The sequence below is a fragment of the Dromaius novaehollandiae genome, chromosome 3 (genome assembly GCF_036370855.1).
Source record: "Dromaius novaehollandiae isolate bDroNov1 chromosome 3, bDroNov1.hap1, whole genome shotgun sequence".
NCBI lineage: Eukaryota > Metazoa > Chordata > Aves > Casuariiformes > Dromaiidae > Dromaius > Dromaius novaehollandiae.
Window position 1 is genome coordinate 96,671,901 of NC_088100.1, and position 12,958 is coordinate 96,684,858.

The 12,958-nt window shown below is 48.2% G+C and overlaps 1 protein-coding gene across 4 annotated transcripts in view; it reads right to left on the reverse strand.

Annotated features, from left to right (window-relative positions):
* Positions 1–1,155: 1,155 nt before the first annotated feature.
* LOC112995939 (uncharacterized) overlaps positions 1,156–12,958 on the reverse strand; it is a 78,316-nt gene continuing 66,513 nt past the window's right edge. For all 4 annotated transcript variants that reach the window (XM_026121202.2, XM_026121201.2, XM_026121199.2 and 1 more), the window contains one exon: positions 1,156–3,650. In XM_026121202.2, coding sequence (XP_025976987.1) covers positions 3,522–3,650 — 129 coding nt within the window. In that variant the 3' untranslated portion in view covers positions 1,156–3,521. The remainder of the gene's footprint in view (positions 3,651–12,958) is intronic.

Genomic DNA, 12,958 nt, shown 5'->3' on the forward strand with positions numbered 1-12,958 from the left:
TCTATATATACGATGTGGCTGATAAAAGGTCAACACATCCTGTTCTATATATGTATATACTTATAAATACATTTGATCTGACAGAAGTCTACAGATGATTAGTGTTGCAGGCCACCGTGTTTTTCAACCACATTTAGGGCCCCAAACCTGAACGTACTGAGTAATCAAGCTGTTTTGGAAGAAACATGACTGAGAGAGGCAATTCTGCATGGGAGATACGAGTGCAGAGAGCTTGCTGGGAGCCAGCAAGTGCACCTTACAACCCTTGGAAAATGGCCCAAGGCCAATTAGCAACAAGCTGCAGCTGACAGGAAGGAGAGGATTTCAAGATAAGAGGGATGGCAAGAAGCCGAGGGGAGATGGGAACTAGGAGGGAAGAGCAGAAAAGGCCTCCTAGGAATGAGCTTAAGTGGGACTGCAAGGGAATTAAAGCTGGTATTTCTGGGGAGCCTTGGAAAAGGGGCCAGGTCTTTAGGTAATAGTCTTTTGAGATAATGGTTAAGATAAAAAGCTGACAATGTGGGGAAGAGATAAATTAGCCTAGGGAGAGAGCAAGGAAAGGGGAATGCAGACTACAAGTACCTGAGTGACCTACAAGTCACTCAATGACCTACAAATACCTTTACAGCAAGATCCAGAGGAAGGGGTGAGCTACCGGCCACTGAGGAGAGCAGCATGAGGGCTCTGGTCTTAAGGAAAAGGACTACTGAGAAACTGGTGAAAGAGATGTAAGACTCATTAAGACTAAAACTGTGAACCAAAGACCAGCTGTGTGGTCACCTGCCCTTTTGTTTGGAGAACTGAGACCTCCAGCAGCTCACATTCAACCCCCAGGCAATAGGCAGGTCACTTAAAAGCTGAAGCAGCTTCTGAGGGGCAGCACCAGTGATGGCCAATATACTGCACCAGGCCCAGCCTCAAAGGGAGCAGCTGCAGAGTGAGCTCCTCTTATATGCAAAGAACCTGGCTTTTTTTTTTTTTTTTGAAAAGCTCCTAATAGTTTATTTTTAAAGCCAGTCTCTTGCAGGCATAGCTTGTGATTTTGTAGTGCTTTGGATTGGCAGTGCCCTGTCATAACTTGCCACACTCCATGCCCTCCTATGCCCCCACCCACCAACACCAAAGATGACGAATGCATGAGACTCACCAGAGGTGTGAATATAGCAGCTGTTACACTTTATTTCATTATTTTTATTTTTCCTTCTGATTGAAAAAGAAAAGACAGAGAAAAGTTACAAAAGTACTAGAAGGCAACAATATTGGCAGGACATCTTTGTTCCCTGCTCCCACTTCCTGGGCCCCTTCCAGGAGAAGGCAGCCTGCAGCACCTGTAGGCTGGTAGCAACATGTCTCCTGGGCCAAGCACCTCTGCAGCTCCCGTTTCAGCAGCACTGAGTGAAGCCTGGGAGCACCAGCAAGAGGCAGGGAGCTGTCACTCCAGCCATCTGCATGTGAAACATACCTCTCAAGATGGGTACCAACTAGACTACGGCTGTCCCTTCTTTTGAGCACAGAGGTTTGGTCCAAGGAGGTAACAGTTCCTGTCCTGCAATGGTCAGTTTGATCTGGCAGCAGTTAAAAAGCTGAGATGTGTCATCAAAATGAGATAAGCAGAGTCTCTACAGGGGTGGGAGGAATCAAGAAAGGAATCAGCCTTGTTTTGGAGGAAGTGAATTCTGCAGGGACTCACATAGGCTTTGCCAGAGGCACCTCACCAACAAACCAAAGCAGCCCCCTTGGAGGTGGTGCTGGTGCAGGGGGTAGCACAGCTGTGAAGGTCTTCAGCAAAAGGGCAGGCAGAGTCAGGGCAGCATCGGGACATGCATCCCCTCACCGCCTTGCCCAGCTGTTCTGCCTGCCTGAGTGAGAGGCAGTGGGGAGGGAGGAGGGCAGGGGTGGGGAATTCAGGTTCCCAGGCCTATAAGGCCTTTGGGCTTTTCCCCAAGGGTCTCTATGCAACGAAGGGCCCAGAAAGTACCAGATGCAATGCTGGATCACTGTGTGGCCCTCCTATGGGGAGCTGGACTGACTATTTGTCTCATCCAAATAGTGGCATCAAAGACCTCCACACTGGAGAATATTTAAAAATAAAATTGATTTCTATTACTCACAGTTGCTCCTCTTGATCCAGACAAGGAGTAAACTCCTTGCTCCCCCTTGCACCCAGCCAGATACAGGCTCAAGGCGAGGAATGCCTAGAAGAAGAGGTTACTCTCTTCACCAGAGGCTGGCAACACGGACCAGTCAGGTGCAGCAAGGGGAAATGCCTTGTTCCTATGCCTCACCAAGGGAGCTGAGAGCTTCTCTCATTAGCTGCTGCTGCCTTGTAGCACAAAGCATGCATGTGTCTCAAGGCCAGAACCCAATCAAGTTCCAGTGGCAATGAGGCCTAGCATGGTCCCAACTGCCTTAGGACTGTGTCTACAGAAAGGAAGTGGCCCACAGCATCATCCAAACCTTCCTCCTGTTTCTTCTACCAACAGATGGCTACAAGTCAGCTACAAGTTGGAGACCCCATTCTCCCACTTCATGCTGTATCTGGGTATACATGCTCCACTGGGAGTCAATCTGAATTTAATAGCCAGTATAACAGGGGTTTAGAAGGCCTGCCAGATACATTTGATTTGGTTGAGTCTGCTGATACCAGCTACAATCAGCATCACTTAGGAGCAGCTGAGTATAGGGATAATGCTACGGATAAACATTACATATCCTAGAACAGAGACAGCCTCAACAGAGATGAGACCCAGGAGCACACAGTCACCCCCAAGTCCTTCTCTCTGACAGTGCCATGAGAGGACTGAAGGTGAGTGCTGTGTTTCCTTGGATGGCTGAACACAGACCATTCATTTGCTCAAGTCTCTCATTTGAATCCACTTTTAGATGAGATCAGTGAGTTGTCAGCACACCAACTGGGACATGCACCTACAGATTTGCCCGTTACCCCCTCCACCTCCATCTCCCAGAGTCTTCCACTCAAGACAGCTTAAAGTGAACGGAATTTTAACAATCTGAAAAAGTAGCCTTCCTTGCTTTGCAGGCTGCCCTGTCTAACACCTGTCTCCAATCCTGAGGCTGTTTCTGAGTAGAAGAAGGGTTTGGTCTATAGCAAACCACTGTAGGCTCCTGGGAAACCAACTGGACTTGCTTTTACAACCTGACTCCTCATCACTGCTGCCATGTAGGCCATGATAGCCACTGAACCTCTCAGGGATATCTTCAACTACCACATCCACGTTTGACACTGCCTTGATGGCCACCTGTGTGGTTTGTGAACCTGACTGGCTCATTTTGCCCTGAAAGACAAATCTCCCCATTTGCTACCACACAGATGTGGCAATGGTATGAAACCAGGCACTGCTGCAGAGCCATCTGTTTCCTGCTGCCAGAGAGGTTGTATTGCAAAGACATGCCACTGTCCCCTTCTCCCCCCACCCATCCCCTTGGGCATCACTCCCTCCCCTTCTCCCTGCCAGGCAGGCAGTTGGTTGACAGTTCCTGAGGTTTTTGGAGAAACTCCTTCAGTAGGCACATGACGGTTCTTCCACTGGAGCTATTGGGCTCAGCGGCTTCAAGGTGCTGAGGGAACGGAAGGCAAAGGTGGACGGATCATACACAAAGTGGGGTGGCGGGCGGCCTCCGTTGATGCTCTGCAGGGGAATACAAAAAGGGATGAAGTCAGTGCTCACATAAGCTGGCGGCAGTGAAGTTCTTGCTTCAATGGCCTGATACCCCACTCTCTGGTACAGTCACACCTCCTTGAATGTGTGATCATCCACACATCCATTTGGTACTTGCAGCAATGACACTAGCATAAGCAATTAAGTGCTTTCCTCATTGCCTCGCTCCTACTCTTCTCAAGAAAAGCATATCACCGCCTTCAAGACTGAAGTCCCTGGGACCTACATGACCAGGACCCATGGCTACCTGCAGCCACTCAGGCATGTAAAATGGGGTGAGGATATACAGTAATCCATTTGGAGTCCCACAGCCAGAACAGCATAGCTGCCAGAAAGTATCACATGGAAGGGCTAAATTCACATTCACTTGGCCTTAAAGTAGGATCTACTACACTTTAAGTAGGGAGACAAACTAGGTTACCTCTGAAGACTCATTCTTCAGTCCTATGTTCTGACAACTGTCTAATACGGATTTACAAATCACCCTCTCCCAATCTATAAAGTCCTAGGCACACTGAAACTCTCCAGAGTTTTGGCTGCAGTCTCCAGCTTGGGCTTCATCACTGCTTCTTCTCCCATTTTATCCATTGCATCTCCTTATCTGGTTTTATTTTCCCTCTAATGAATTGCATTTTCTACTTAAATTCTCTCACTTCTAATCCACTTACAGTCTCTCTGCTCTTTCTACACTGTAATGCACGACCAGAATTTTCTCTCCTGAAGTCACTTCACATCCAGAAGCGTCTGACTGGCTTTTGGGGGAAGCTCCTCATTGGCAGGCTTGATTTTCAGGAGCTCTGGAGCTCTTCCAGCTCCTGTGGAAATCAGCCAAAGGGCCAGATGCTTGACACTTTCGGAAATCAGGCCTTCCCTAGGTTTAGGTCTAGGATAGAAGGAGACACCCGAGCCAGCCCTCTTTCTCATGCTGGAGTTGCCATCCAGGCCTCCTGCAAGGGAATTCCCCTGAACGAGCATGGTTTACAAATAAAGGAAAAATAAATGGAGAGAGAATCCCAGAATAGTCCTGGCTGCGAGGTGGATACACGCATGTGGGACCTACAAATAGCTGATGTTATCTGCAGAGCTCTGGGATAATCTGTCACGTGTTATAGCCAACACATTCCCAAAAGACTGAGGAATGGCTCAGATATGCTTGGAGCCCGCCTGAAGGCCTCACAGTCTGGTTTGTACCATGGTCTCCAAAGCTCACTCTCTTCCCTTCCTCCTCCCTGTCCCCAGAGTATGGTCAGAGCAAATCCAGAGTGAGGAGGCCAGAAATACCCACGTACCCATGCCATGACAGGTTAGAAATGTTGTTCTCTGCTAGGCTGAGCTGGGATCTATGGATCCACTAGGGCAGGAACTACGATACCAAAGACGCATTTACACCCCATTACATAGGAAAGGTTTTCCATTTACATCTTGGAGACTCTATTTTCTTTTTTGCATTTGGCAAACAGAAGCACCAGCAGGGTGGCTGCTTCACAAACATGCTCTGGCCAGGAGAGGAGGTCCCACTGGTCTCCTGGCCAGCAGAGTATTTTATCATGCTCCTGCACAGACCATCTCAGAGCTCACTCCCCAGGGATAGGAGCGAGCTACCGAATGCCACGTGCTGGAGAGTTCAGTGGCTCAGAAATGCACACAAATGCTCCCCACTCTCATATTGCTCCCATCTCTGCCAGGAAGGGTTTTACCATTGTTTTCATGGAGGATGGGAAAGGCTGAGAGAAAGGGGAGCTGGCTGCTCTCCTTTAGCCCTGGGCTCTGCTTTAAGATTATCTCCCTGCTACCTCTTCTAGGCCTTTCCTAGGAACATCCCTGGTGTCCCATGCCCAGACTGCACGAAGGGACCTTTTCTCAAAGAATTATCAACTCTGCCATCTCCTCTAAGAAAGATAATCATTTTGACACTTCAAGGTCAGATCTAACATATAGCTGCAACCACATATCAGCCTTTTGATGCCACCTGCCTCTACTCTGGCTGGACTTTTACTTGTCATCACAGGACAGGCACACACAAGTTTTCCCAGCAAGCTGACCAAATGGTCAGGCTCACCCAGTCATGCGAAATTAGAGAGAACTATGAAAGTGTCAAAGCCAGGCCCCAGATGCTGCAGTTACTGCAGCAGGATCTGGAAGCTTGTACCTCTGGGACCTTGGTCACAGTTTGGCCCCACGAAACAGCTTTCCTTCTAAAAAGGGCCTGTTTAAAAGCCAGTGTGGGCAGAGTATTGCTGCCTACTTGATCCTTCCTCTTCAAATTAAGATGGGCACTTGAAAATGGAAAATGCCAACATGATGCTTGGCATCAGCTGTGCCTAGAGTTTTGGCCAGCAAATCATGCCCTGCTACATCCCCCTGACACCTTGGCCAGCAGCGTAAGAAACAAGAGAGGCAGATTTAAGGTCCTTTACTCAATAGCCACCTGCTGTGGGGTTATATATGGTGTGTGCTCTGGCAAGCCTCAGAGCTGGAGGGTAACATAGCAACCCCTATTCAAAGCTAAGGGGCAGAATAAATCAGCACATTTGTCCTTCTCCAGAACAGAGAAGGTTCCCTGTCAGTGCCAAGAGGGAAAGGGAACAAAGAACCTGGCAGTCCCCTCCATTTTGAAATGCCAGACAGGATTAAGGAAGGCAGCTGAATCAGTTGATTTCTGGCGGAGGGCAGATGGAGAGGAGGCTGAGGAAAGAGGTGTCCTGGGGAAGGATGAAGGTCATCCACAAAACTCATCAGGCTTTGGATAAGAAGGAGCCCTGGGGTCACTCTCTGTGCCTTCTGGGGCCAATGTGTGGGGCAGAGTGCCTTCCCAGGACACTGCAAAGGGGAACAACGCAGAACAAGGGCCAAGGTAAAGGACGGGGACATGAGAAAACACCGGAGGATGGAGAGATTCACAGGCAGTTGGACAGCTGCAAGTACTGCTTCACACTGCACCCGATCCTATCTCCTCATTGTGGCAACACCCAGGTAACAGCAAGACAATGGCTTTCAACAGCCCGACCACCACAATAACAGGCGAGGGCACAACAACAGCCCTGTGTCCAACTACAGGTACAGGGGAGGCAGTAACACAACTGCCCTTGCGAGAACAGCCTGACTGATCTGCAACCATTAATAACCTTGAGAGGTCTGTCTTATACCTACTCCCAGACACTCAGGACAGCACCTCTACTATAGAGGCCCTGCTGGAGGGAAGAGAGAGTCCCAGAACACCAGCACCAAATCACTTGACTCTCTTCTTGCAGAAATATATGTTTTCTTTGGAGCTCATATCCTGCTCCAGGGATGACCAACCCTGATCTGGCTTAGTCCATGACACCATTTGGGATCACAGCATGTGGTGGTATGGCTCTGATGAGTAGCGCAAGGCAAAACTCTGTGGATTTGTTCCCAGAAAGATGAGAGCTAGGGAGGCTGCCAGAGAGGTGAACACATTCCTCTCACCCTGTTGCTTGGGCCAGCTGCCTCCCTGTAGTCAAGGAAAGTGTCCTAGCCAGCCTGTCCTTCCCCTTGGGCACTCAGGAACAGCCTGCGATGCTGGGGACGTCAGTTTTACTAAGGAAGGCTGTTTGAGTTGCTCCTGCCATAGCAGGCCTCTGGAGAGCTTTCCACAAACCTGCTTGACAGCTCCTGCTGAGCAACCCCAGGCCAGCTCCTGCAGAGGCTCCTCGGAGAGCAAATACTCCACGCTTGACATTAAAGGCCAGTGTGTTCACTCTAATGGCATTCAGGCAGCTGGGTAACTCGCACAAAATGGAGCCTAATATGGGGCCTGTGCTAACGGCAATCATTAACCGGAGCCCTCAATTTGTTAAGCAATGTATTTACACAGCTGGATAACAGCCTGAGATACAACCACTTGGCTGCTGGCAGGAGGGCATACATGCTTGGATATGTGCTCCATCAAACACACTCATGTTCACTTGCACATGTTTCTGTGCACATGCCTATCTGCTCTTACAAGCCTCATGTTCTCCCTGATACATGAGTACTTCCCTGGTTACTTGTTACACTCCTCCATGCACTCGCCAATGACATCCTGACTTCAAAATTACAAGAAGAGCTGCCTCTGCTCATATGAATCCTGTCCACTCACACCTTAACTCAAGCCAAGTGGGGCCTTGGATGGGACTGAGCTGTACCAGCATACAGAGGACAGCTGAAGAGAGCACAGCTCATCACTTGCTTGTACAACTGCCCTGAGCAGCAAGCTAGTTTCAGTACCTGTGGACACTCAGACTACTTCATTGCACGCTCCATTTGAGTTCAATTAACTCCAAAGAGAGCTAATTTGTGTTACCCACATTTGAGGTAACTATGCACAGAGGGCCTCAGTTATGGATGCTTATCAGCATACACACAGGAACACACACATTCCCCCCTTCATATATGCACCCCTACATGCACATTCTTGCAGATCTGTACTATAGTCCCCAATTGTATTATCACCATTAAATACAGGTGGTAAACAAGCAGCCAGGTTTGAAACATATCTGAAACACATTAACGAAGAAGATGGTATGGATGGTGACTGGATCCAGTTGCCCCAAAGAAAACCATAGAAATTAAATAATACAGAAGAAAATCAGAGCTTCGCTCTTCAATCATACTAGCAACTCTCAGAAAACAGAAGAATGGGCAACTGCCCCATAAATCCATTTGTAACATAACAGTACATTTCAGCAAGGAAAAAGTACATAGAAAGAAGATAAACAGGTAAGGAGTAAACTTACTAATATAAACCCACATTTGTTCTTAAATACCCCTCCCTTACCCCTGTGAAGTCTGGGAAAATACCCAAAGTGCAGATTGTGAAATAACTTAATTTTGGACTCATGACTCCACAGAAACACAGTTCTCTTCTTTGGATGAAGAGAAGGTAAGCATAGCTTCAAGCACAGTTTCAGCGGTGGGAATGCCAATCCCCAAAGGAGGGGGGGAAATGAAGTTACCTAACACAACAATGTGCTAGAAGGGAATGGTATGTTAAGGGTGACACGAAACCAAGCTCTGCTTCATGCTCTTTAGTCTTCTTTCATAAGAGGGAGGGCGTCAGCTCTAGTATCCTGGCATGATTCAAAACTGGATCAGTTTGGGCACCCTGCCAACCCATTTCCTACACAGGGCCAATCCAACACAGGAGTCCCTCCTTTTCTACTCTTGGGCCTATGCAGTTAGGAAACGCTGCTGAACTCTGCTGAAAGGCTGCTGCCTTCCAGTGGTGGATCTCTCAGTGGTGGGTTAGTGATTCCTTTGCAGTCTGCAGACACTCTTGTTAAAGTCCTCTGGGATGAAAGGCACCATGTAATTGCAAGTTGTAAAGGCGCATCCGATTCCCACCACCTCCCTGTGTGGAAAGGAATAAATCCCCAGAAGAGCCTTGGCAAAGACAGATGTCTGCCCATGATGCTGCCTGTTCGTGAGACGGCCGCCTTGCCCAGGAGTGGACACAGACAGAGGTAGTGCCAATATTCAGGACACAGAGAATGAAGGCTGTCTGACTGCACAGCAGAGCATTTACAGATACAACATTTTTAATTCCACTTTGTCCTCCTTCCTTTCACCACGACAGGTAATTAAAAAGAAACTGGTGACACTTCAATTTTGATGTTTGAAACCATCAACAGTGAGCAAGGGAGGGGGACCTCAAGGCCTGCTCCTAACTACATCTCCAAATCAGGGCATAGTCCTGACCAAGCTACTTCCTTCATCTGTGCCTCAGTTTCTCCTCTGTAGAACAGCGGTAAAAAATATACACTGCATTCATGCAGCCAGGATGAATTAACAGCTACACGTTGCGACCTTCTGATGAGAGGTAATTTCCTTTCAATTATAGTCTCTCTTCAGGCAGTTTTCAAGACATAGTCATTGACAAGCAGGACTGGCTCCTCCAGCGGAGCAGCAATTCACATCTCACTGCTTCTTCATTAACTCCAGTAGGGCTCTGACTATTTATTCCAATCACAAACCTGGAGTGGCTCAAAGAATAACTTTTCAAATGCATACCACTCCCCTCTTGAAAGTCTCTCCTTCACCCTCAGGTTTTTTATACAGCTTAATTTTAGGGAACAGGCAGAAGACAGAGAATGACAGAACTTCACTTTGGGACCACTCTCCTTTCTTCTCTTCCAAGGAAAAGAAAGATCAACTCCAAATGCTGTTCTGATGAGGGAGAGCAGAACTTTGCAGCTTGCACTGTTTTTCTGTTTTCTCCATTACCCTTCCCTAAAAGGGTGAGAGGAAGGCCTGTCTTTCTCCACCAACATAAGGCTGCTTAACACCTACTTCCTTCTGTGCAACCATATTGCTAAGACCAGTTCAATAGTCTACAAACACATCACTGTTCCTCTTAAAAGGAAAAAAATAAAATCCATCAACATTTGCAAATGTGTGTGCAGAGTTGTCAGATGGCAACTACCAGACCTAAAGAGGTGCCACTGGACAGACAACACTAAACTTTTTTGGAAGGCACTTCAAAGTGCCTAACAGATGCTTGCTGGTCACTTGCCCAAAAGCAGAAATAGGCCAGCTATGGGTCCCTGCTGGTACCAGTGTAACAAGCCTTTCGTCTTCTCTCTTTCACACATCTGTGAGATGTGTCTTTGAAAAAGCTGATTGCAAGCTTTGATTCTGCCTGCCTGACAATCTGAAGGACAGAGGCTGCATGATGAAAGGGGACAGAAGGATCACTCAGAGGGGCAGGCTTTTCAGTGCTCAGTGGTTAACTTGTGGAATTCACTGCCCCAGAGTCCCAGTGCAGATCACACTCTAAATATCACACAAATATCTTGTGAAAATGTGAATGCAACCCCTACCTTCTCTGATCCAATATGGCCTGTGCTTCCCTACATATTCACACCTGCAGCAGTCCCTGCACAAGCCCCAGGATTCATGTATGCCTGAGCAGGAGCAGGTGTAGGCACAAAAGGGAAGCTCCCAGTAAACACAGACACAGGCATGGCACAATCTGGCCCTTATTCTCTCAACTATACCTGAGTAGAGTCTTCATGAGTTTTGAATTGTACAGAAGCGACATGACCGTGTCCTTTGCTTCCTCCTCACCTTCCTGTCTAATCCTCCCTTGTGCAGCAGGAATATCCTCCCTCCCTCCAGAGGAATTAAAACTGCCTGCCCCTCAGTTCTTCTCTATTCAGGCTGGGAACCCCAAGTCACTGAGCTCTCACAAAGCTGGTGCGTGGAGCATACTTGGATATGTGAAGCCTCCAGTTTGTGGGCGGCCAGGGCAACTTGATTCCCTCCAGCCAGACAGCCTGACATAGAGCAGCACTATGCTTTCAACTTAAAGGGAACCCAAATTAAAACTGCAAAGTGAGTATTAATTATCCTGGCATGAGCAGGCTGTGAACACACGCTGACACAGTGCACTTGCCTCTGGATGAAACACTCCAGCCTTGGAAGCCAAGTGCAGGAAGTGGGTGTATTATGGAAGAGGTGTGTGGGAAAAGAGGATTATAGCACTAAGGACTGGGAGAGGGAATGGGCGCCAGGTTCTCACAGCCATGTGAACAGAGGGGAGCAGGGAACAACTGCAGTGGCCCTAGAGGTGGCAGTAAAAGGATGTGCCTGACCTACCATCTTGGACTTGACATTCTTGCCAGAAAACACAGTGGCTCTGCCACTGTGTTGTGACCTTCAACTGTCTCTTACCCCTCCCTTTCTGCTCCATCACCCAGGCATGACCCAAAAGCTACCGAATCCCTGGCACCCTCTCTCTGTGGAACTTGCCTTGCCACTCCACAGCCCTTCCTAGCCAGTGCTCACTGACCCCTGAACCACAGCACAGCCAGCCACGGCTGCCACAGACACACAGGGCTGCCTCCAGGGCATCTGGTCATGGGGCTGCACCTCAGTCTTAATCACCCTTCTACCTCGCATTCCCCCCACCCCCCATCCCTAAACCAGCCACGCAACCCCAATCACCCCACAAGGCAAGGGCAGAGCTGAAAACAGGATTTTGGAGTTCTAACTCACCCCTAGCTGTTTTCCCAGTGCTGTCTGGTTTACAGAGCTCTCAGTCACTCCACAATGGCTATTATGCAAGCACTTATATAATGTAACAGGGATAAGGGCATGCATGGCAGGAATTTATGAAAAGCAGGTAGCATTAAATGTTCTTTAATGAAGCCGAAGAAAGAGACACATGGCAGTCTCTACTCTAGCAGCTATGGACAGGCTGAAGGTTGGCTGGGCTTTGCCGTTAAACCCAATAAAAGCAGTCCTAAATAGATCAATGTCTAGAGCCAGACATTTGGCTTGGCTGAGAGGAGCATGGGAGGTGCTGGTTGCCCCAACAGGCAAATACCCATTCATGCCATGATTTAGCTGAGGACATGCTCCATTGAGCTCAGCAGAGACGTGCCCATCAACAGGGGACAAAGAGCCTGTATTTTGTCTAGTTTACTGGAGCACTACAATTTCCATGAAAGGATTTTGCCCAGCAAGTAACCCAAGGACACAACTGGCCAGCATGATGAGGCGCTCTGGTTGCTTCCAAGGGCAAGTTTGGGTGTAAGCACTCAGTCACACAGTAAAGACAATCAGAAGGGTTTGACACACTGTTGGCAAGCTGCAGTTTGGGATCTCTGCTGCCTGAGATGTCAGGGCTGTTGATATGTATGAATACAGATGGATTTCAAGAAACACGGTCCAAGGATCAAAGTCCAAACCTCAGTTTTCCTCACACTGTCTCACTTTGGGCAAGTCACTTTCTCTGCTGGTTTCTCAGTTTAATTCACTCTGAAATTGCAATCACATTTATCTGCACCCAAGATGCTATATTCAGCAATGCTTGCAACGCACTTTGGGAGCCTCTGATGGAAGGGGCAACACATGGGGGTGTGTGGGGGGGGGGGGGTTGCACAGAGTCCTCTGACTTTTTGAATTCTTTGCTCCTTACTCTGCAGCCAGAACCAATTTGCACCAATATTGCTCTGTCACCTGCTGTGCCTTGCATTTGTAAATAGCTCAGGCCCTTGCCAAGAAGGCTCAGGCCAGCATTTCTCCTGCTCAGCTCCAAGCTGAAAAGGTCTCTCGTTTTAAGAGAAGAAAACCCAGCATGTTTCTGCCCTGGCCTTTTAGGATGCAGACACTAGAGATAAGAGACTGGGAAGTTATTCCAGGGATCTGGCCCCTGTCCAAGCAGAGGGCGTTCTCATGCACTGATAAGATCAAGGCAAGAGCACAAGAGGTTTATGTTCTGATTTAGAATTCTTATTTTATTTTTTCATAGCAGAAAACACCTCTCTCATCAG